The 25,616-nt window shown below is 30.9% G+C and overlaps 1 protein-coding gene across 2 annotated transcripts in view; it reads left to right on the forward strand.

Moving 5' to 3' along the window:
• Window positions 1–3,592: 3,592 nt before the first annotated feature.
• The window catches only part of Ih (hyperpolarization activated cyclic nucleotide gated potassium channel Ih), a 283,308-nt gene continuing 261,284 nt past the window's right edge, over window positions 3,593–25,616 (forward strand). For both annotated transcript variants that reach the window (XM_040716982.2, XM_040716983.2), the window contains exon 1: window positions 3,593–4,042. In XM_040716982.2, the coding sequence (XP_040572916.2) occupies window positions 3,981–4,042 (62 nt within the window). In that variant the 5' untranslated portion in view covers window positions 3,593–3,980. The remainder of the gene's footprint in view (window positions 4,043–25,616) is intronic.

Raw genomic sequence — 25,616 nt, forward strand, 5'->3', positions numbered from 1 at the left:
TCAAGACCACCGTAAATTTTTGGACAGGAGATTCTCTTCCATGTGATTCGAGTTGCCCCGTTAGGCATCAAGAACAGTTGTCATTGTTCATTAATTTTTTTCAACAGCTTATTGTTTAATTTGGGGTAACACAAGGCAAGTGTATGACTTTTAGAAGAACAAGTGAATTCCAAATCTGAATTCAGGCGGATCAATTGTTTCTAATGAGGTAAATATACATTGTGCATAGTTATCTTAACTTTGCTTTGTTTTTTTTCCCCTTCAGGTTATCGTCAACAGATGAGAGGTTCATCGATATTGTAGGGCCAAGTATTATTACCTCAGGAAATATCCCTACAGTCCATCCACGAAGATGTTAGCAAAGTTCGATAAGATACTAGTTTTCTGAACGTTGATCGGCAGCCCGGTGTAGTGGTGTGCTCCTTTGATGATATTTATCGTTTCGTCAACGGTACCTTGAATTTCATTTGCTGAGCCGGAAAGTAAAGTTGTCATATCGTCCCCGTATCCCTCTATCTTGTGGCTGAGCTTGTCGATGGTTATACCTTTAATTTTAGATTAAGGTACGATTTTCCTAATTAGCTGATCTACTGAAATTATTCCCAGACTAGGGGCTAGTGTGTCACCTTGTCTGCAACTTCACTGAATTGAAAAAAAGTTTTTATTTACACCTATAGATGTACCTTTAAAAAGTATGGCATGTTAAAAAGAAGACACCGTAAATAACATAGTCAGCCTGGCAATTGGAAGAATTTTTTGGATTATGGCAGTTTTGCAGTCAATACGTTTTATTAGATTATCTACAATTATCTATAAAAGGAACGATAATAAAAACAAATACTCCTATGTGTTTATTAATGACATATCAGGAGGTCCAAATAAATTGGGGAAATCTTTATAGGCTTATAACGAATAAATTCCATGGGGTAGAACCATGTATTTTTTATTATTTCAAAGCTGCAATTAATTAAATTAAATTATTCATAATTCGATCCGCATCCATTGATAATTTCGGTTTCGTGGTGGAAGAAGCTCTTCCAAGCCCGTGAGATCCAGCCTTGCCGTTGTACTTGTTCTGGTTTTGCACTTTTAATTAACATTCCCTGGAGGGATGGAGTAGCCCAAGAAAGAAAAACCTCCTTCCAATAAGACAATACACTGGCCCACAAGCCCAAAAATAGGTAGGATATCTTGGATACAAAATGATCTCACTTTTATCACCTGGATTTTTGTCTTGTAAATAGTCTGGACTTGAAGCCATGGGATATCTATCTCTTGAGGAGTGTAGGTATAACATGAGACTTGTGCCTAGTATCTTTTGTAGTTTCGCACTGAAGAAGTCCATTGCCCGTATAAAGGGAAAGCTGGATCTACACAAGATTGTCTTCTTCTGCCAAAGCTTCTGGGTCCGTTTAGCTAGGTTTGCAAGAGATGCAGATCTAATCATGAATAATTGAATGTCATTAAATGTAACTTACAAGTAATACAAAAAATTCTTGCTCGATCCCATCTATAAGGTTTCTTATAAGCATTTAAAGATTTTCCAAATTCATATGGACCACCTTGGGGGTAGGAATTACTTTAATGTCCATCCTCAATTGCACATTGCGACTTTGTTTATCACTTATAACTCCAGATCCAATCATTTGTTGTAATCTCTATTATTTATGAGCTGACACACGTTACACATTGATGACCCCCGCTTCAAGAATTAAATAATATGGATAATAGTTTTGAAAAAGATTCATTGAATGTTAAAGATACGGTGAAATTTACACAAATTGGAGGACCCTGTGTAATTGGGTTTATTAAAAAGTATTAGAATTGAGTAAAAACAATCTCCTGATAGGAGTTTAATTGTATGGTAATGAAATAGTTCTTCTGGTTTTATATAACGCCCATTCTCTGCGTATTTTAGCTAAAAAAGCAAGTAATGAAGAAAATGTGTGGCTAAAGAACCTTTCTTATTCAAAGTACCTCCCGTCTCTCAAAATACCAATAAAATTTAAAGGAGGTGAGCTAACTATACTATCTCCTATAGTCCTCAAAATACACAAGAAATTTTTTATTGACATAACGAAAAATCCTTTCCTGGAATGGAAAGTTACTGTATCAGATACTCCCCTATTTCTGTTTCTGATGATGGGTACTATTTTATCAAACAGATCCGTGAGTGCAATCTCATTTTGTTGAGGTTCTGCTCATTTTATTTTATGGTATGGAACGCCAAAGTATGATTTCAAGACAACTATAAATATAAGTCATAAAAGCGTAGCAATGAAACATTTTTAACAATACAGAGGATCCCAGCTGTCTAAAAAGTCTGGCTATACATAAACCTATTTTGACAGTTCATGACATTCCAAAATACCCTTATTCGGTATTTCTAAAGGGTAAATTTTGTTTTCTGCTTTTAAACCAAATTCCTACAGCACAATTGCATATGAAAATGTTATATTCGAGAGATTTTAAAACTAATATAACTGTGATATATGAAAATTCTAGAAAAAATTAGATCTCCCGAAATCTTAGGGTAAAAAGATAAAGAGATCCTCACTATATACAATTTGACGACAAAATTTACTGCGCAGTTTCAAATCTCAGCTGGCCTTATTTTTTATAATTTTCCTTATAAAGAAAATCCAAAATCATTAACTACTCCATACACGCTTTCGTAGATTGCCCCAGTGTTCGAATTCTAAGGTTATTTATTTCCTAAACGTAAAGGGACTCAATGTCCAAATATCAAAATTCACAAAATCACTGTTTTTAAAACAAAAATGTTACTCAGGAAAGAAGATGACGTTGGAATTAGTAATATGGAATTCGAGAGCTTTTATTGCCAACAAAACCACAATTGCAGAAAAGATTAGAGCTATTATTATCTCAGCTGGTGCAAGGTATGCTGCCTTCTCTTTGATGGTTCCAGACATCTCTGGAGATGATGTTATTAAGTATTACCCTCAATGTCAGCAAAATATTAAGACTCTTTTAAGTGAATTGTAAGATCTTACAAAGTCTTACTATGGAGAGTGTTTCTACGTTTAATGGTGGATTGCTTCTTATATTTTATTCTTATTGTCTCCATTTTGAATGTGTGTTCTCAATTATATATATCAAAGGATTTTAGTTAGCTGTTTCTGATCAGTAATATGTGTATAATGATTTGGTAGGTCTTTTTTTTTGGAGAAGGATAATTATAAACTAAAATGTTTATTTATGTGATCTTTCTTACCTCATTTATTTCTTATGCAATTTGTGCAAATAATTTGAAAACCTCAAAAATAAAATATATATAAATAATTTTTTTAGAATTGCAACTACAAAAAGTATTGAACTCGTCTAAAGTCATATTTTGTACAATTATACAACATTACACTAGAGTGTAAATGCAAATTTTGACTGATTTGTATCCTTGCAAACTACATTTATATAAAAACAGAAAAAGCTCACTCTATGGATATGCTCTTATAAAGGAAGAACAGGGTACATTCCTTTATGTACTTTCTTATAATCTAGGAGAAGGAAGAAGGAGTAGGGGGGAGGGAAAGAGGAAAAAAACAAAAATTATTTAACGCTGTTCCCTTTTATCGTAGTCGGTTCGGGCTCCTCATGAGGAGTAGAACCAAGAAACGTTAATAGCTATAAAAAAAAGGAGAGAAGTAGAACACACTGAGTTCCATTTTATAGAAAATCAAAACTACGGTGCAAGGCTTTTTTTCTGGTGTGTGTGACAATTGTACTATTTATTCGAATTTTCCTATTGTAAAGTACGACTTTTTTATTTCTAAATACGTATAAAACGTATCGAATGGTCATCATAAAAGAAAATTAAGGAAGACACAATAATAAATAATGAAAGCTCCCTTCAAATTGAGTTGAGTTGTTCAAAAGTGAAGTGTTCTTTGTTTTTTTGAGAAGCAGTAGGATCATCTACATTTATACTTCTAAGAAAAAGAGGTGTAAGTCATCTTAGTCCAATGCTCTCTAACTTGGAAGACATTGAAGTAAAGGATAAAAGAGGCGAATTAATTGATTTAAGGTAAGACTCATTTGACGAAATAAACCCCAACTTATCCTAAGCTTTACTTATACAATTGTAATACATCTATGATCCCCTGCAATGAACTCTTGTTCTTTCCTTATACATATGTTCTGTATGTCTTGGAAGAAGACAGGGGAAGAGGGGAAATCCTTCGTTCATCTGCCAAATAACTAATATTGTAAAAATATATTTTTTTACAAACATACAATACATATGTAATACGCTTCCCTTCAATCGACATAGGATCCATCTATAAATGTGGCCTGTCAACATGAAAACAAGATATAATGACTTTTTTTATAATTGAGAGTGGCTTTGATTTGTACTCTTAGTCGAATTAACCTCCATTCCCATCAACAAATCATTCTTATTAACCATTTATCTCAAATTTACCGTCTCAATTAACGAATTAGACATTGGTGAAATGTGTTTTAAAAGGACCATACCGTGTCCAATATATCTCTATCAAAACAGATAAGGGTTCTAAGCTATAGCTAAAATTCTTTGGTGTCGTAAGCTATCCCAAAAATTTTAAATAAAAAGCCTGACTCAATCTCCCTGAAATATTGGGTTTTATGTATATACAAGGTGTTACAATGAAATCTGGCTCTTCAGATTACTTAATTTTTCCAATTGAGTAGACAAAAGAGCCCCATGAAGGCTACTCAGTGACATATTTATATGTATACGCCAAAATTCAATGACGAATCTCAACAAAAATACTTTAAACCATCTTACGTGTTACTATCCTGAAAAGTTTCAGTCCGATAGGCAGAAAGCAATTGCACTGTAGGGAAGTTTTTGGTGAAGCAACGATCATAACAAATAGCAATGCCGAGGTTTTGAAAATGACCAACATTGACAAAAGAAGGGTTGAGGGACTCTACCCCTACTGCAACTCCGGAAAGACTTAGGATTAGTTTATAGAGCACTGATATGTCGGTTTTTCATGAATATTTGGCGTCCCCAAATATTGTAGCTTCCAAACTAAATTGGATAAATCATTTTCCACAAAAACAACCTTGAGTCGATGGTCAACAGAGATTCTAAAAAAGTTTAAGTCGAAAGTGTCCATAAAATTATGGAAATCATCGAGTTGGATCTGCATGTGAGCACTTATTTCATTTACCAGAAACTGAAGATTAGCCAGAAAACCGTTTGGAACTATTTTAAATGGATAATCCTAACTATGTTCATTTGATTGTCAAAAGAAAGCGAATAACGTACGGAATGATTGCATTTACTGCTCCCGTATTGTTACTTAAATAAATCTTAAGAAATAACTGCTTAAAGTGTCAGATTTTGTTGATATAATGTATAATGTACACAAATATTTTTGGTTTTTTCTCTTTATTACAATTTTTGCTCAAGGCTATTTCTATGTTGATGCAGAACCTATTGAATTCGTGGAAATTGAATGCATAAATAAAGTCAAACACTCAGTACTGAGGTTCTAGAGGTGTAACTTGAGGTCCCTGTAAAAACAATATTAGGATATAATAACATAAATTAATAATAGCTTGATATACATGTTAAGCTTTCTAAAAGTGAAAGTATATACGTATCAAAAAACTTTAACAAAAAAAAATTTCATTAATCTCTTATATAAATACTAGGACGTACGTATCTCCTTCTTCACAAACTCGTTCAGATTATATCCTTTCTCTATTATAATCTTGTAATTGTTTAGATTATCATCTCTTTTATAGGAATTTATTTATAAATATATTATATGAGGAATCAAGAAACTTATACTTTTTACATTCATAGTAAATGCAATTCATTTGTTTCTGTACATTACAAGAATTTATCCGTTAATTAAGAAATAATCTTTCTACGCTTTTCTACATTTGATAAACACACTTTCCGTTATTCCTACATAAATTGAATGCCACATTTGTTCACATAGAATCGTATATCATGGTAATTGCAAATATATGTCTCTTGTTCCTAAGTGGTTACTGATATCAGGTTCATCTTCTGTGTATTCACTCTCAGTAAATTGGTTAATTTATTTATATCATGAAAACATTATTTGATCAACATAACTCTGATTGAGAACCAGTAGGAAGTGATCCTTCAGTTAATTCAACACAACAAATCTCATAATGCAATTAGAAAGCTCATTAAAGTTAGTAACGTTGCATTTCGGAGGACCTGGAATATGTTTCCAGGGACTGGTTAATTCAAAACAGCCCATGGGAAGTGTTGGCTGAGATTAAAAGGGATAACAAAGGAACTCAACTCTATAAGGAAAAATATCCAAAGGAATGACAAGATGTACATTTTAACCATGTCCAAGGACTACAGCGTAGGAAAAACCACACATTAATGACTTAATGAAAAAGGAAGTGATGGGTTTTTCAATATAAAAAACTTCGCCACTAAATGCTTTCTGAAACTACAATTAAAAAAAAGATTGGACGTTTCAAAGTTGTAATTTCATAAATGTACTTGCAATTAACGTATTTTTGGATTACTTAAACTTCCATATACACATTGTATGTATAAAAAACAAATTGTTCCATATCCCATTTTGAAAAAATTGAGTTATAAGTAGTTTTATTCTAAACTCTGTTATCAAATCAATTACTGTAAAAATATATTATTATAAGCATCTCTTATGGGGATATATATTCTCATTTAAGATAGTGGTTCTCAAACTGTTATACTTGTATCATTTATAATATACCAACTTCCTTTTAGTTATTTATATATATTTAAGGAGTTTTCTTATATAAAAAAGTAAATCATTTTCCATAATATTCTGTCACAAATTATTAAATTGTAACATACTTATATCTACTTGATTAATTTCAGGTCAGAATTTTCTGATTTTTTGAAATTAGAATCATTTTTTTATTTATAAGAATATATATTTATTTATATAAATCGTTTGGAAATTTTTGATTTTTATTTCGAAATTAAGACTCGTATTGCATTCAAACAAACTGAATTACTTATTTTTGCTGATGTTCATTTAAAAAAAATATATTTTTTCAACAAAACAAGTTTAAATTTAGGTTTTTATTTTTCAATACAAGAAGGTTACACATTTTTTATGTGTCATTCCATTTGCAAGACTGATAGCTCATACAAAGATATTTATATAATTTTTTGTCGTTCTAATGGCTATATATTCGATGATTCTGTGTCAAAAAATGTCAATCTCTTCAAATCGAAGTTTTCAAAACTCATGTATCTGATATAATACATATGGCGATATTAGGCTATCAAATTTTTAGTAATGGTGGTGTTTAGAGATATGAATATTTTATTTGATGATACACACGTGAAATAGTTTAGAAGCCACTGCACCAAAATATAAAGACAATCAAGAATGAATTGATTATTAATATACAGTCGTGTTGTAGGTAAGTAAATAGACAGTTCAATTTTCGACTTTCTATTATTAAAATAAGTATTATATCAGAAGCTTATTTTTTTTCTTCTACTTTGACTTTTTTAAATCACAAATATTGACAGGAAATCAATTGTATAAACTTAATATTTTTTCATTATATCATACAATCTTTATACTTAAACCCTTATTGATCCACACGACCATTTTATTTTGTTTCAAAAAGTGTGTTTCAAAGAAAGAAACTCTCTCCATTTCTTTCTGATAATTAATATGCAAACTAAAAATAACTGTAAACAAAAATTAAAAAGTCGCAATTTTAGTAAAACATTTTGTATGTACATACAAAATTCATAAGCATATTTTGCAGAAATATTGGGGATTGTAATCCAAATTTGTAAGAGAAATTAAGATAACCAATAATTTAAGCTTTAGCTTAAAACTTTTATTTAAATTCATTTTGAAATTTATTGCGACAATTAATTTTATCGACTTTAAGGTCCAATTTGCGACACGCCCACAGGGTTACTAAGAATAATACAGTTGATAGAGATAGACAATAATTTTTTTTTTAAACACAAGTGTAATCCACTCTAACTTTAAAAAAAAAAGAAGTTATGGCTAGCTGTTGTGTTGACGGACTGTGTACATATATTTATATACCAAGTGGTCCGTTAAAATCTGAGCACTTTGAACTTTCAACTTCAACAAGATATAATTTATTAATTCAAATTGAATTTCAACAATATAAATACTATAAATAGATAAGTGTTTAAGCTCTCTTAATCACTAATGTAACCGTTCTTAGCGAAATTGTTGGCTTCCAAACGGTGGCAAAAGTACTGGTTTCTTAGTACTACCTACCAGTGGCTTTAAGGGGCCTGATGTTTGGATGACAGGTACTGTAGGGCTTCCCCTCGACATGCACCCCGAAAGTGTAGTCAAGAGGGTAGGCATCAGGGCTGTGGAGCGCCAAAAGTGTCAAAAAGACGGCAAAACACTCATTCAACAGAGCTTAGTTATGATGGAGAATGGTTTCTTTAATTGTTATTTACAAATTTTTTTAGATATTTGATTTTTTTTGATTTTTTTTGTAATTAACTGCTTACACTCTAATATATCGAAATATGAATTAATTATTGAGTTAGTCAGCGCTCAGACATCAATAGACCACTCGGTACATAAAATAAAAATAATCAGAAAATCGGATATTGGCATAGAAATTATTGCAATACTTTTATTTACTTCTCAAGGACTCTTGCATAGTATTTATACTACATATACTTATTCTCATACATAATTGTTCACAATGTAATTAAAATATAATAACTTGCCAACAAAGTATGTTTGTATAATATTCCTTCAATGCATGGTGTTCTATACATGGAGCATACCAAATTTTGGCTAATTACGTCGTAAGTATAGGGGTTTTCCCCACAAAATAGTCATGATAAAAAAGAGCTTACTTATTTTCATTTCTATAGACTAAATTTTCTTCATTAACATTGTGGATCAATTATGAAGTTATTCGAGATAAAAAATCACAAATTATTTAACAACAAATTAAAGTTCATGCTTTGAAGGGATATCTGTTTGTATAAACAATGTCATACCTAACCAATTACTTCCCACACGTATATGTATGTACATTACAATTACCTTTTTTGAAATTATGTTTTTAGTTACAAACAAAGAAAAAAAGTAGCAGTTGCTTTGATCGTAAGTAAACATGATGACCACCTGAACTATACTTATTATTTTTTTTTTTTTAAATTTGTGTGCAATAAGTCCTGTATAGTTTCTAGATCTTTGAATTATGGATCTCTTTGGAGCAAGGCTGAATATTCTGAGCTTTAAAATGAATAGGCATACACCTTATTATTGATATAATTGTTTTAAAATTAAGTATTGATATGTGCAAAAAACATGATTTTTTTTTGCTACAGTTTTATTTTATAATAATTATCATTTAATAATGTCTAAATTTCGTACGTACATATTTGTACATTTGGGAATGAAGCCTACAAATATTTTATTTTTCTTACTTACTTTTGCAAACGTTTTAATTTTTAAAGCTTATCTAAAGAAACATTAATATCAATTAATTAACATCGATGTCGAAATTAGTTATACCTAATAATGATAGAAATTAAAATTTGAATCTTTCATAGATTCTTTCGCTTTTGGAGGATGACCCTCCAGATGCATCTACAGGTGTTTATGTAATTCCATTCAAAGAACATTGTGATCAACCCGATGAAAGCAGGGATGACTTAAACGAAAATGACAAGACCAATTTCAATGAAACTTAACCCCTATTTGTAAAAAAAAACAATTTACAAGTACATTTAAACATATATGTATATGAGATGTTGTTGTGGATTTTATTTGTAGTTACATAGAACAATAAAACCATCGCTCAACTGATAGTCGAAAGCTAATACGAATTAAAAATATTATGAGAAAACAGTCCTTGTCCAAATATCACATCCAAAGTTAATTTCCACTATATAAAATTTAAAATTCTACTGTAAAACATTTTGAAAAAAAAACAACTATCCGAATATCTACGATCCCTTTTGAAAAGTTTCAATGCTTTTTGAAACCATAAATGGAATGGCAAAAAATATATGGAAACTTCTGAATATATTTCTGTGGATGAATCGATGACAAAATACCATAATTCAAAGGTACCACTATTTGTGTGATAAGATTAGATTTTACCTTAATCTTCCGGCAAGCTTCTTCATTGCATTCCTGACGAAGGAGCCAAAAAGGGTAAAATGGTTATGAATTGTGGCAAAGGAGGGATGTCGTTTATAATCTATTTGAAAAAGTACAGGTGTGTGCGTCTAAAAATGAACACTCCTTTAAATTTTACTCCATGCTTAAATTCGTGATTTTATTGAGTTGAAACCGGTTTATACTTCGAGGCAATGGTCTTGACTAATTAAAAACAAAACTTCAGCAAAATCTAAATAGTAACAGTGAAACAACAGCCCATAATTTGGGGAGACGTCGAGTCACAAATTTGGAACTTTCTGTGCGGGGAAAAACTCCCACTGAAATTGCCAAGGTTCTGAAATGCAGCCCCACAACCGTTTACAGCGTGGTAGCCAAGGGGGCTCCTGAGGCGACCACAAGATCTAAGTCATGGCCTCGAAGGTCGGACGAAATGGTTGCTGCCGTGAAAAAGTATGTTGAGCACAAGAGAGGCAAGGTCACCGTCAGCGGCCTCTCCAGAGAGTTCATTGTCAGCAGAAGAACCATGGAGCGGCTTGTTAAGAAATATATTGGCCTTAAGGTCTACAAGAGAACCCTTGGTTAATCCCTCAAGTCGTAAAATTTAAAGCAGTGTTCAGTTTTAGACTCGTACACCTGTATAAATGTTCAAAGGTTGTTAGGTGGTCATAGATAACAATTATTAGTTTTGACCACAAGGACAACTTGAAAGAAAAAAAAAATTGATTCCCAGGTACTGTGAGATGCAATAGACTCAACTCAATTTCCATCCCATCAAAAAAGGAATCAATGAAAATGAAAAGAGAGGAACCGAAGTGTACTTTTAACGAGAATGATAAAATAATCATTTCTTGAAAGGACGTGCATACTAGTTTATATTGCAAACAATTTTATTGAAAAAGATCCCATTGGAAAATGCAATCAATCTTTCCAAAAAAAATCTTGAAGTAAATAAGCCTCATTTCTACCAAATTTACAACAACACTATGGAGGGGTTGACCTATTGATAATATGTTTTCAAATTATACAATCAGCTTACGAAGAAAAAAATGGTACTGATTATTTTATTATAGGTTTTGAAATGTTAAAATTGTTCAAACATGGCGTTTTTATAAAAAAAAAATATTAGTTTAATTTTAAATTCAAAGGAGAAACAAAATATTTTAAAAATTGATATACATGAGTATGTACAAATTTCTAATTAACCAATCATGGCGAAAATATCCAAAACATTATTTTACCAAAATTAAAGCATAAAATAAATACTTTTTCTGTACTTAACGACAATGTACGGCATCTCATTGTCAAAACAAATCGAGCAAAAGTTTTGTACATCTTGCTCGTCAAGATACATCAATAGGAAATTAATAGGTGAAAGAAAAAAATTTGGTTTTCAATTAGTTACATCTACATTATTTAACTTTGTTTAAAGTGATATTTGTCTTTTTGGCTCTCAAAATTCAAAACACTACTTACATGACGATCCTACTAGATAATTTTATTAAATTATCCATATTTTTGGCAATATTCTTACAGAACAGGATGGATATTTGACATCAAAATGACCAGAAAGTAATTGATAACATCAAAATTGTGTGTAACTGTCTGTTACATTATCAAACCCACAAACACTAATTACAAATTCAGCCGCTTGGCTTTCGTTGTCACCTTGTTTGAAGGACAACTGCAAAATATGGCTCATTTTCTCTTTGCAGATGCCCATTTTGCTCAAACAATTTGTGCAATCACCAAATTGTCTATTCAGTTTTTTAAGTACAAAATCAGATTTTTCTTATATTTTCCATCGTAAATTAATTAACTTATTTCAACGCGAGATACACATAACTAAAGTCGTCTATTGGAAAATAATTGATAATTTTTACTAAACTTTTTATTAAATCTATTTGAGGCTATTTTAATTTTTAGTCAACTGAATATGTTCGGTTTCTTATTGATATTTGTTCTCGTCCAGTATTAAAGAAAAATTGGGTCCTTCAAAAAAATCTTCTCATTTTCCATTACACCTAAATCAATTATGAATAAATGTTGAACATAATTTTTTTTTTGTATATAAATGTTTTATGGAAGACAAGTTTATTAATAAAATTTAAACAATTTAAAATATAGTAAATCTAGGGAAAAAAAGAGTTTCTTTTGTTAATACTGTTTCATAAATGCGGCTTCCCTAAAAATTTTATTCCCCCAAAAGATATACAGATATACCAAACTATTTTAAGCTAAATAATTATTGTCATAAATGGTTTAGGTAGAACATATCCCTTACCAAAAACAATGTTACAATTAAACCATTGATTGCATCAATGAAACCAATTAAATTATGGCCCATCTCTAGACAATTGCACTTCATAATTGAAGGAATTAAATGAATTTATTGGCATTAAACATACCAATAGAAGCCATTACATGTGAAATTTTATATATAATTTGATTTTAATAAACTTCCCATATCTCCAAAGCCAAGATGCTAACAATTCTATTCTTTTCTTTTTTTTTAAAGTTAAATATTATTTGGATCATGCTTTGATACATTTTTTATCAAAATCAGAGGATATAAAAAGGTTGAAATTAGGGATGTACCAACACCAAATTTTCATCCGCTTCCAATTGCAATTCCTTATTATTTATAGAGGAATTTAAAAAAAAATAACAAAATGATATAATTTTTTTATAGGTTTAACTTTTTATTAATTACTGATATAAAAAAAATTATTGATAATAATTAGTTGTTAAATAACTTTTATTTACATATGTTAATTTGTCTCTCTACTCAGAAGTCAATTAATTTTTGGTTGTCCCATATTAGGAAGTTTGAGGATCTACTTTAGTAGATATTTAAAAGATACCCTCTTCCCCCCAAGGCCTTTGATCTAATTTCAATAGCCTCACTGCTAACAAAAAACTTGCAACATTAAAAAAGGTTTTTTTCTATTGTTCTACTGGTTTGGCCCACATTAGAACAAATGGTTTTGAACTGTGTCCAGTTCTTAAATGAGTTTTTATACTTACCCTTGGAATTATAATATCTATACACCAGTGCTCGAGTCCGGAGTCTTTTAAATGGACCTAGAAAGGATACGGACGACTTGAACTTGACTCAGAAAATATGGACTTGACTTCAGTTCTGTTGTATATAATATTGTTCAACAAACATAATAAAAATAAGTATTAAAGATTGCAGTTGTTTACATCAAACATATATTTAAACAACTTTAGAGTTTTTTTTAAGTGTTTCAAATTCATAGAATTGCACTGATAAATTCTTGAGGAATTATCTTCTATATGAATAAAAATACATTTTTATATTTGTCAACATCTTAATCCGGGTTGTCCATTGAAATATGAACCCTTACTTATTTAACAACCAATGAGGTTTGAGTGATTGAAATTAATTCGATATATTAAAGCATACAAAATTTGTAACAAAGCATAGCAAATTGGAGCTCTTTAGTTTACGTACAAGTCGAGAAACGGACACTTGAACGTGAGCGACGACTTTCCATTTGCACACTCCAAGAAATTGGGTGTCTCCAGAATCCCAAACCTATGCTGTCAGCAAGTCTGTAACATTGGAGGAGAAGAGAGGCTCTATCAAAAAGACCAAACTGTCAATCTCCCTATGTCCATGAGATATCTTCAGGTTTCACACCAAATCGTTCAAATAGTTATAAAAAAGTTGCTGGAAAGAACCTTGTGATGACGGAAATACCACTTTTGACACCAGCAATAAAATAAATCCATCAAGTATGTTTGCAAAACTCATTTGGATAAGTTTTGAATGAGTCTTTTGAACTCTTTTTTGACATTTTATTTCCCCGTACCGTCCTAATACCAAGCCCCGCCAATACACCTTTTCAGTGCATGTTGAGGGGAAAGCCTGCAGTGTACGTTATCCAAACACCAAGGACCATCTACTGCAGTACCAGTCCTTTGCGCCTGGAATCCATCATTGCTGCTAAGGGTGGATAAATTATCGATTAAGAGAGCTCATACACACATATTTTTATTGTATTAATTTTGTTAAAATTTTTATTGTTAATAAATCAAATATATATTCTTAAAGTTTAAAATTCAAAATGGTCAGATTGTATGTACCACTCGGTAACTCCAGGCAACGACAGGTACTACCACTTATTATTTTAAACAACATTATCAAATAGTCCTTTTTTTCCCTTGAGAATAATCCCAAGAGACTCAGACCATATTCGTAACTAACCCTTCTGCGCATTATTGCAACAAATCGTAATAAAAATGTTTGTGGTATATATTTGTAGTATCAGCATTGTGCACTTTTCAATCAAAGTGTGCCCTCCTTTCTTTTTCAATGTATGTATAAATAACTGTATGACTTCCAACAATTATATTTATAGTTTCAAATAGAAAGCTGTATGCAAATAAAAATAGTGAAGCTTTTGAATTTTGAAACCCTTTTAAAAGTTAGATATAGTATAGAAATTGTATTTCTGTGCTGATATTACGGACAATTAATTAATATTTGTTTCTTTTAACAAACCATAATGAATATTTAAAATATGTAGCCTGTCAACAAAAAAGTAAGCTAGAATGATTTTTCTTGGTATTTAGTGTTGATTACATTTGCTATCTTTTCAGAAGTTAATATTTCTTATAATCTCTTAGAAGGCGTCACAAATTGCACTTGAAGTAGACAGATATGATTCTACCCGTAAAGTAATGATTGATTATATTTAAAAGACCAATCTCTTAATAATGGGTCAAAAATATTAATACAACTCTTGAGTATTCTTAGTCATGCTACAAATATGGATACAAATTCTATACTTGACTCAAATGTGTCTATTAGATATTGAACTGTAACTATCATTTACAGACATATTTATTAAAATGATCAATTTGGATTTTCTACTTTTTTTTATTTTTGTTCAAGATTTCTTTTATATTGGCCCAACTTATATATATCATATTTGGAATAGTAAAATGATTTATTCATAGTGACAGCCAACATTTTATGAAGATATTTTGTAAATTAAAAAAAACAAAGCATACGTTTAATTTATAAGCCCTTTTGCATTAGCATTTTTCATCAACATAAAACATTGGCTAAAAAGTCTTTACTTTTTACAAAGAAAATACATTTTTTTCGTTCAAAATTGTATCTCATTAAAATTATTATCAGTTTTTTTATTCACTTTTTAAAGTAAAGTCCTAAGAACACACTTTTCAATCTGTTGCTTGGTTTGAACACTATTATTTTTCATTAAGAAGCATTGTAAAATTAAAAACCCGAATTTGTTTTTTGATCCATTGTTTTAGGAATAACAAATTGAGTATCACATTTAGCCAAATAACTCACAAACTATATAACATATTGTCATAAACTTTTGAACTATCTTTTTAGTACCTACTGAATATGAGGTAAATTAATTTTTTTTTTTTTTTAAATAGCGCCATTTTGTTTAAATCCAAGAACTTTTCAACCCATATGTTACATCTGCACATTCAGAGTTGTACAAGCATAGGCGAATAAGGTTCATCATTCCACTTTTGTCAAATTATAGATAATCTTTTTACATAAATAATTTCTTTAGAAATTAATGGCAACAACAATAGAATAAATTTTATAAAAAAAATACTCGAAATAGATTGTCGAAAGTTAAATATTTATATTGGACTTTACAAGTAATAATAGTTAATTAGCAGTATGCCAAGACGTGTTAAAGTTGTCAGTATGGAAGAAGGTTGATTAACGGATATTGTTATATATCAACACTGATCATAATTAGAAAATATCGTGTTGAAAATATATTTCCAACTATTTGGTTAAAAAGTTGTTTTTCCTTATTTTGTATGACACAATAATATGTTCTTGTGATATTGACTACGAACAAACATAAATGAAACATACTCTAATAGGTGGATCATTCATTTTGGGTACAAAATAATGTTTAAAATTATTTGAGTTGTTGGTAAAAATATATATGGTTTTTATTTTTATTAATTAATACTTAATTTTACAAATGATATATTATAAAGTTGAATATTTTGTCACAGTTTGTCACTTTTCTATTACATTTTATCTTATTTTTATCTAATTAAGTAGAGGAACAATTTGTTTCACTCAAGCCAAACATTTTACCAAAGTATTTTCCTAATTATCATGCATAAACATTTGTTGGCGAATACATTTCCTCATATCATACAACGGCTCTACGTCGCTTCACATAAATTTTGATAATGTATTTTGTTGTCATCTATCAATGTGTCTGCTTCTTTTGATGTAATCAGTGTTCTGAAAGTTGATTGGTTGAATTAGCCTGTTAAGCTGTGAGCAATCTGCAACATTTATTTAAAAAATTATCTAGATCATGAAGATATTGATGGTTTGGAAGAAACTTGCAAATTATTTGAGGCTTTTTGTATGTTTATTTTCGTAAAAGAGGTTAAAGCTATCTGATACGTGAATAAGTTAATACACTTCAAAGCACTTCAAGTGAATAACATTTATATATATATATATATTTCTTAAGTATTTGCTAACATTGTGAAAAAGTTGCTTTTAGGTAAATTAGGTGATATTTACATGTATGCATGTTCAGTCAAAGAAAAAATATATAGATAATTCAAAATTATGACTATTTTTAGGGGTCGTTTCTTCTATCTGTCAAAATTAAAGTCTTAAGTTTATTACATAAAAAAACAAAAACTTACTTTTTCCAAAAAAATATAATCAAAGAAATATTGTCCCTAAATTGGTATTTAGGCTTCAAATGTTAACTCATTTGTATAAGAAATAAAATAAAATACGTTTCTCTGTCTGTTTCTTAACATAACTTTAAGAAATGATAGTATTTTCTCGGCATTGGGTTGACCAATATTGGTACAAATTTGAAATCAAAATAAAATTTTAAATATATGTTCATGTTCGTTAATATTTTTTTTTTCTTACTCAAAATTATTTCATATTTATTAGAATGATACAATGCAAGATTTGATACCAAAAAACTAATAATAGATTCTAATCAGCTAAATAAATATAAATTAAAGTATTTTTTTAATTTAAATAATTTAGTCATACAATCTAATATAATTTATTTCTTGCTAAATCAATCATTATTCAAAAAACTAATTTGTGCCTATAAATTCAAAGCACTAAAATGAATGGTAACTTATTTTAATAAAGTATAAAGTACGAGTACATATATAGAACATGCAATATCTTTTTGTTTTCACTTTTCATCCTTCAGTTGGTCAAACTCAATTATATATTCTAAAATAGAAAAGTTATCGAATAAAGAGGGAATACTCTTGAAACCATCGTGTTTTAAATGTTAAAAGGCGTGAGTTACTTTATATTTTTTGATTTATGTACTTCAATCAGATTTTTACATTAAAAAATTATAAAGAAATAATTTTTAAGTCCTTCAGACATTATTTACACAATTTATTGTAATTCACTTATCTTCCTCATTTCAATGTTATTTTACTTTAAAGGAAACAAGAAATAAATGCAATTTCTTGGTCAATAGAGAAAAAGTGAAAAAGAGATAAAATACACAACCTGATGATCCATGGGCTAAAAGTAATATTTTTATACATAGATATTATTATTAAAGCAAAGGTTATCTGTATAAATATCTGATTGTATCAAAAACATTCAAAGGTTGTACTTGATGTATATCACATACCAATACAAGGGGAAAAAAAGGGAGTATAGTTTACCGGACGCACTGTCTAAAATTACTACAATCTGCCAGGTGTTTAATTCAACTCGTATTATAAAAAGAAAAAACAAGTAGTATCTTATATAAAGTTAAAAAAAAGTGTGACTTTAAATGAGGATAAGCAACCTGCCCACCTACTGATCTTGTTATTATTTCTTTTTCATTCATGAGGAAAAACTGTTTCAGTAAAGACTGAGTAGCTAAGTCTGAGTGTGCTCATGAAAAACAGAGAGTAAAATCAAGGATTTTTTTTGGGAATTATCTTTAGTGATCTGTATTTTTTAGGTGGCCCGTTTTTCTTGGATTTGGTAATCTGAAAAATGAACTTTCTGTACCTACGGTATTATTAATATTATTATAACTCCTGAGTAGTGAGCTAATTTCCTTACTACTTTAAAGTATATTAAAAACGTAATTAGACATTCTTATATGCTCATAAAAGACAGAGAGTACCTTTAAGGACTTATTGCGGAGTTATAATTGAAAGTCCTTGTTAGGCTCAGAGTAGAAATAAGGCTATACATCGAAGTACATGTCTATTCCCTTCTCACCCTCCTCCTTAGTCATATCTTATTGCAGCTGATCCAATGAAACATCATTACAACTAAGCTGCTCTCCTTCAAAACACTCTTCTTATTAACAGAATTAACATGCTGATTTTCGGTTTCTTAATATTTACAAGCCCAAAATAAACACGATTTTCAAATCTAGTTATCCTTGATGTTGTTAAAGTAAAATTTGTATGTTTGACGACTCTTAATAATTATGGACAATGCTGGGTAATACAGCTAGTTATTACAATAGATAATAACGCTTCCATAAAACCAAACAAGAAACTCGGTCAAAAGCCCATAAAATATACAGGGTACAAAGAGTATCTGTGCTGCGAAAATGATTTTTTCCAAACACAATTTTCTATCCAACAATTAATCAGATTAAAAATAAAACTGAATTACGAAAGCTTCATGGATTCTGATTTTTTTTTCTCAATAAAATCACCTCTAGTATAAATTAAAGTATCTTTACAAGACACATAGCGTGATTATGCCTGCACCACTTGGTCCATAGGGAAATCCTGGAATTCCTTCTTGACTCGAATGGAAATTTGTCCTTGGTGTTACGATCAATTTTCAGGTCCCACACAAAATTCAGATCTGGTGAGTTTGGTGGCCGAAAATCGTTCGAGATAAAGTTGGCAAAGTTGTCTTGGAGCTATTTGAGACTTTTGTTCGAGATGTGTCAGGGAGCAGAGTTCTGCTCTCATATGTAATGCCTCCCATTGGTAACCATGTCGATCCACAGATCCACTTTATTTTTTTGACACAATCATGTAAGTATCAGTGTTTACCTGAGGCCTTTGGGAATACATGAAGTGGTATGACGTGGCCTTTCAAGATAACCACCCAAATATCATGATGTCGGCAGTATACGGATTGCGACAGGGAATATTTTGGCAATCATGAAGTAAAACTAAAACCTTTTATTAGAATAGTAGAATGAAAATTTTTATATAAAAATTATTTAAAATGGCTGCCTCCAGCATCTATCACAGACTCCAGACGAGGTAGGAACTTGGTTCAGGTTGCCACAATATAATTGTCAGACATGTTGGCCCAATGTTTCTTGATGCTGGCCTTGGGGTCATGTACGTTTCTGTGGGATATCTTCCCGACCTTGAATTTTAAGACGCTACACACACTGAAATCGAAGGAATTGAGATCAGGACTGGAAGAGGGCCAGGAGGTCTTGTCCTAGAAGTCAGCAAAGGGCTCCTTGTAAAAGTTATGTGTCATCAAGGCCATGTGGCTGGGAGCACCGTCTTGAGACCACATATAGTTGTTCTCAGGGCAAGATTTTCCAAGTCCTTATAGTTAGCCTCGGCAAAAAAAAAAAATTTTTTTGCCATTGATTAAAGAAGGGATACGTTTTCTTCCTGTCAGAGGCCACGACTCCCAAGCACATTGTATGGGCTGGATTCTTTGTCCTGAAGGTGGCTTGGACTATTTCAGGTGGTGCTTCTATGAATCTGTCATTTCTGCAATTCAAAACCTGATTGTCTGTAGACAGATTACTCTTCAAGTGATTAAGAACTTTTTTAGATCTCTCGACCCTTAAGCCCTTCATCCTGTCGGTGAGGAGATGTCTTTGATTCCTGACAAAGCTCTTAAAGCCGAGGAGATAATGATCTGTCCTTCTGATAGGGATCACATCCACGTTCAGCTCATCAGCCAGGCGGTGCTGTTGGAGCTTCCTTGATCTTGGCTTCCAAGGACTTTATAAATGTTTTGTCTCGTTTCAAACCATTTCCTCCACTTCCTGCCTTGCTTTTGACTTCCTTCCCATTCTTCTTGGCCACTCTGATGTTCTGACCTGTCCTCACAGTCACACCGACAATGTCTGAATTTTTATCAACATCCACTTCGTGAAAATCCGAAACCCTCTGCCTTTTTTATTCCAATTCACTCATTGTTTTTCAAATCAAAAAAAAAAAAAAACACAGAAAACAGCACATGTATCGTAACATTTTTTGAGATGTCACCTGAAACCTTAATTATAACAAAAAAAGAAAATATTGATATGGAAAATTCCCTTGTCGCACTCTGTATTTAAAAATATACATATTACTTTTTTGGTACAAAATGCAAGGGAGCATTTTCACATATAGGAAGGCATATACATAATATTAAAGCCATGTTAGAAAGCCTAAATAATAAAAATACCAACATATTACTTATCAGGTTATGCAACAAAGAATGTCACATATTTTTCAAATTGGTACATAAAAATAATCTTCTGCTTTCTCTTATTGTTTCTATTACTTTCAATCATATATAAATAAATGTGTTTAAAATATAACCTGCCGGTATGAAAAAAAAAAGAAACCAAAAATTTACATGGTACACTGTCAATTAGAAAAATGTTTTGGAGGAGAGCCGCTAAGCTTTCATGATGTTTCATAAAAAAGATAGATATGAGAAGAAGTAAAGAGGCTCCAAATATAGCAAGGACATTGGCATAAATGTCCATTCACCATTATACTCCGAGTCCAACAAACACTTACACTTATAGCCTCAAATTGAATAGTTGGATGTTCACTTCTCATGAATTAAAGAATAATGACATTTTTTTGGAAAAAATAAAACTCTGTTCAGATTGTAGCTACAAAAAGTTTTTTATCCGTCTAATGTCATATGTTTTGCCAAATATAAGAAGGCTTGTAAGTCGTGGGGAAAAATTACCCCATATTTTATATAGTTAATTTGATAATAGTGTTAGAAAGGACGAAATTAACAAAATCCCATTCTGTACCAACAATTGTATAAGCAGAAATTACAATGATGAAGACACACAAATCTACTCCGAGTCTAACAAGGACATACATTTATTACTCCGAGTCAGTGTTACTCTTTATTATCTGTGAGCTCCTATAGATTAACAATAAATTTCCCTTTACAAAAAATAAAGACAAATGAAAAAGATTTTGGAAAATTAAAATCCCTTTTCAAATTGCAATTTATCAAATTTGTGTTTATGAGGAGAGCAGCTTATCTCTTTTGTGATTGGCTGCAAAGTAATTATGAGAGAAAGAAAATAAACACAAATCTAACTCCGTAACTTTGGAACGACATATGAAAGAATGATAAAGTTTTTTATCCTCAATTTGACTCTGAGTTCAACATGGGCTTAAAGTTAAAACTTCCTAGAAAATACCCTATGTTTCTAGTTGCTAGTGTTGTTTCAGTCCTTATGTTGGATTGAAGACTTCAGTCCCTTCCAGGTTAGTCTCGGTCCGGTTGAATCCTAAATATCAGTCATAAAAACTTAAAGAGCTTTCTCCTTTGTGACATCAATAAACTTTATTTTTAATTTTTCTTCTCTTTCTAGTACAGGCAGTCCGAAGTACCGACAGTCTTAAAGACCTGTCAAGAGAAGCAATGGCCCGGTCTAAAAAATGGACTGACACCAGTGATTACTTTATATTCATTTGAAAAAGTTTAAGACCACCTTTGATATTTCACCTAATTCAATAATAATCGTTTTCTGAACGTTTATGAACACGTATTATACAGGTATGGTACGGGTCATGTTCCAGAGGGTATAGCGAGTGTATTTATCAAATTCTTGTATATTGACGCATGCAGGAGAAGTTTTTGCCTGTGTATTAGTTGCAATTGATATTCTTCAAAAATGAGCTGAAATGATACTTTTTTTATGTTCAAAGCGCTACTATAGGGACGTTAAACGAAGAAAGCTATTTGGAGCGCAAAATTCCAGGATAGATGAACTGCAAGAAGACAGCTTTTTACACTTTCATCATAATTTTTCCAAAATTCGTGATTTATACAGACAAAAACATGGCACCAAAGGAGTTCACGAGGGAGGACGCCATGATAAAGTTGACTGTTTCAAGATAGTTAACGAGTTCCAGGGAGGAAAAATCATTTTATTTTGATTCAATAAGACTCTTTCACGTTGTTTGAGTAAATAATTCACCTTCAAAAGAAATACATTATTGCTTATTTGATAAAAAAATAAGAAAATATTTTGCAAATGACTATATACTTAGAGGCTATATCTTCAAACATTAATAAATATCGAGACATTTAAATCCATTTTTATTTAGAAAATCATACTCATCACTTATCCAATAAAGAGTAACGTTTGATTAGTATGTTGAATCATTGCATTGTACAAGAATTCGCATTTTTTTATATGCAAAATAGTTGTACAATTTTTATGTACATTATTAACATAAACAAATTGTTCTAAAAGAGTTTTTTCTGTAAACAATAAGAAACGTTACTGTTAGGGTAATATAAAATTGTAGTCTTATATTATCCTATTCTCATTATCTAAACAATAGTCTTTAATAATGTACGTTTCTAGACACATAAACGGGGAAAAAATCTTATCTATCAAGCCCAAGAGTGACTGTTGTAGTCATCCGAGACTGTTTTATGTAATCATCAATCTATTGAATACAAACACATTGAGCAAAAGTCAAGAAAAGGAACATATCTTAATTTTTTTTTGTACTTCATTGCTTCATAAAAAGTCAATATTTTATAGTGTTTATGTATCAAATATAGGCTTTTTATAAAAGTAACTCATTAAGGCCCCGATATGACCTCTTTCAAATAAAGGTATCAAGTTTCTAATTTTTTTATTATGATGATATATTCTGGTTCTTTAAGTGCGCTTTGCAGTGCCTTCAAAGAGTATTTTTTTTACAAGTTGAAGATATTCCATCAAAAAATACAAATGTAATGTACACTGAATTTTGAAAAAAAAATTCTAGCTTGCTTTTTTGTGAACACTGCTTTTGAAAACTGCTGTTTTCGGCCATAAACCGAAATTAAATCATCATATGGAAAGACACATGACATGATTAAGAATTCATTTCATAAATTGATAAACACCGAACATTAAATGAAACGAATCTAGAAATAATTTAATTGAAAATATTGTATTAGTTTACTCCAACCAAAGTTATAACGCTCTAAGATTTCAAGACTGAATATCATTACTTTAAACATAAATAGGTAGGATTGTAAATCCTTAACCTTTTTTATCGTTCTAGTTTTTATGTTATTAACAATTTGTACATTGTTATATAGTTTTACAGTACTTACTTGGCACTTTTTGGAAACAACGTTACTCGGAGTCCCAGGAGATTACTTTAAGGAACGTTTCAGGCTACTAACAATCTGGGAGTCCTTTTTTTATCACTGCAGGACTTGTATGATATTCACTTATATGCCCCCTCCTGCTTCGAGACGCTGTAGAAGTCTTAGCCTGTGCTCTTTGGATACCCTGGACATCTTCTTGGCGTACACTAGGCAATGTCTAGGTAAAGCTAATTAGATGATGGTGTTCCTCTGGGTCTTCTCCATTGTAAATACTTGAGTTGAACTGATATTGCAACTAACTTAAAGCTAACGCTTAATCGATCACTTTAAAATTGATATAACCGAGTTAAAAAATTTTCTTAGCGTTCAGGATGTATTTAAAGATGGTTTAGAATTACCTGAACGACCTTGTGCCGTTATTATTATTTTTAAGGAGATATTATTTAAATATAAAGTAATTATTAGTTCGCGTACTCATAAATGATGAAAAGTAAGACTGATGATTTTTTGGGGAGTTGTGAATTACTCTGAGGAGCATCCTCCGGGTAATTTCTGCTTTGTCTTTACATGTTATGGAATGGAACTTGTGTTTTTTTCCTTCCTTTCATAACTATTTGAAGCTAATCTAAGAAAACGTCATGACATCTCTTTTCAAATATTATTTATATTATCAGTATTATCATGTTTATTATCTATGTATTTTTTTAAACAGGGCAAAATGCATACGATTTACAAACCTTTGCATAAATGTTTATATTTTAGGGATAATGATTATGACAATAAATTATTTCATAAAAAAAGAACTTGAAGTCTCTGCATGGGGTTGCATAAATGCATATATTTGGTTAAAGAACCTCGTATTTAATAAAATAAGTATCTTGTAGGAAAAAATATATCTTTTTTTAAATATGGATAAATATCATATTATATTTTGTTATTCACAATCTTTACCAAATATAAAAAGGATGTTCATATCATTAACGTTTAAAATAGATACAATCTGTGCATGTAAACCTACACAAGATGTTAAATTGATGATATCTCAATTGGAAGACTAAGTAACACATTATACAAAATAAAAAAACTATTTTTAAAGATTGGGAAATAAGAAAATGTATCTATGTAATGTTAAGGCATTAAAATTCACTGTTGTAGGCTTACAACCATTTTCTACATGAAACATTTAATAAATAAAAGGAAGCTCCTCTGTTTCGTTTTTTATATCTCATTCTTTCACTTCCTTGCACAGCTCACGGAATAATCATGGGAAAAAAATTATGATATCCGTAAGAACCGTAGTGGTTCTAATTGTACGCTTAGCTGATCGCAAAGTTGTTTTTGTCCGAACCACGGAAGAGGAAAATTAAGAAAAGTCCTACTGGCATGAGATCCTCAGTAGTGTGGATTCTTATCTACGTAAAGTAACAAAGGGTTTTGAGCAGTGCTCGATTTCTAGGGTGATTGAGGGCGGGGGCAGATGTCATGCCCTCTCATTGACGATGCCCCCCCTTTTATGTAATTTAAACAATGAATATGGACATTGTATCTTTATTGATACATCATGTAACTTTCATCAACATACTTTATGTAACAATGAAACAGAATATTCATAGAAGACTTGTACATGCAAACTAACCAATTTTTTTACTTATCGAGCTGGCGTTAGGTTCAAAGAAGCTGAGGAGAAACCCTGGAACCCACAATATTCAGAATCCATCACTGACCATACTTTTTTTTTTTTTACAACTCGACCGTTGGGAATGAGCAATAAAAAGGTCTAAGCAACGCTCCAAGATCAAGAATTTGTACAAGGTCCACAACTACAGTTATAAGACGCCTACTCGCTTATGCCCATTTAGTTTGATAAGGAGCCATTAACAAAGAAGTTTCTAAGGATCCAATGATAAGGAATCCGGCCAGAAAACAAGCCTGAAATAACTTTGAGGACAAGTACAGCTCCAGAAACAGCAAATGGTTATTTCATTGGTTAAGAATCTAAGAGGAGAAGAAATGATTCCGTAGATACTGTTGAAGGTTTTCATTCACTTTACTCTATTCCACCTTGGGTTCCAACCATTTCTTGACAAAATATAATAAATATTACATCTACAAAAAAAAAA

Source organism: Lepeophtheirus salmonis, chromosome 7 (assembly GCF_016086655.4).
Source record: "Lepeophtheirus salmonis chromosome 7, UVic_Lsal_1.4, whole genome shotgun sequence".
NCBI lineage: Eukaryota > Metazoa > Arthropoda > Copepoda > Siphonostomatoida > Caligidae > Lepeophtheirus > Lepeophtheirus salmonis.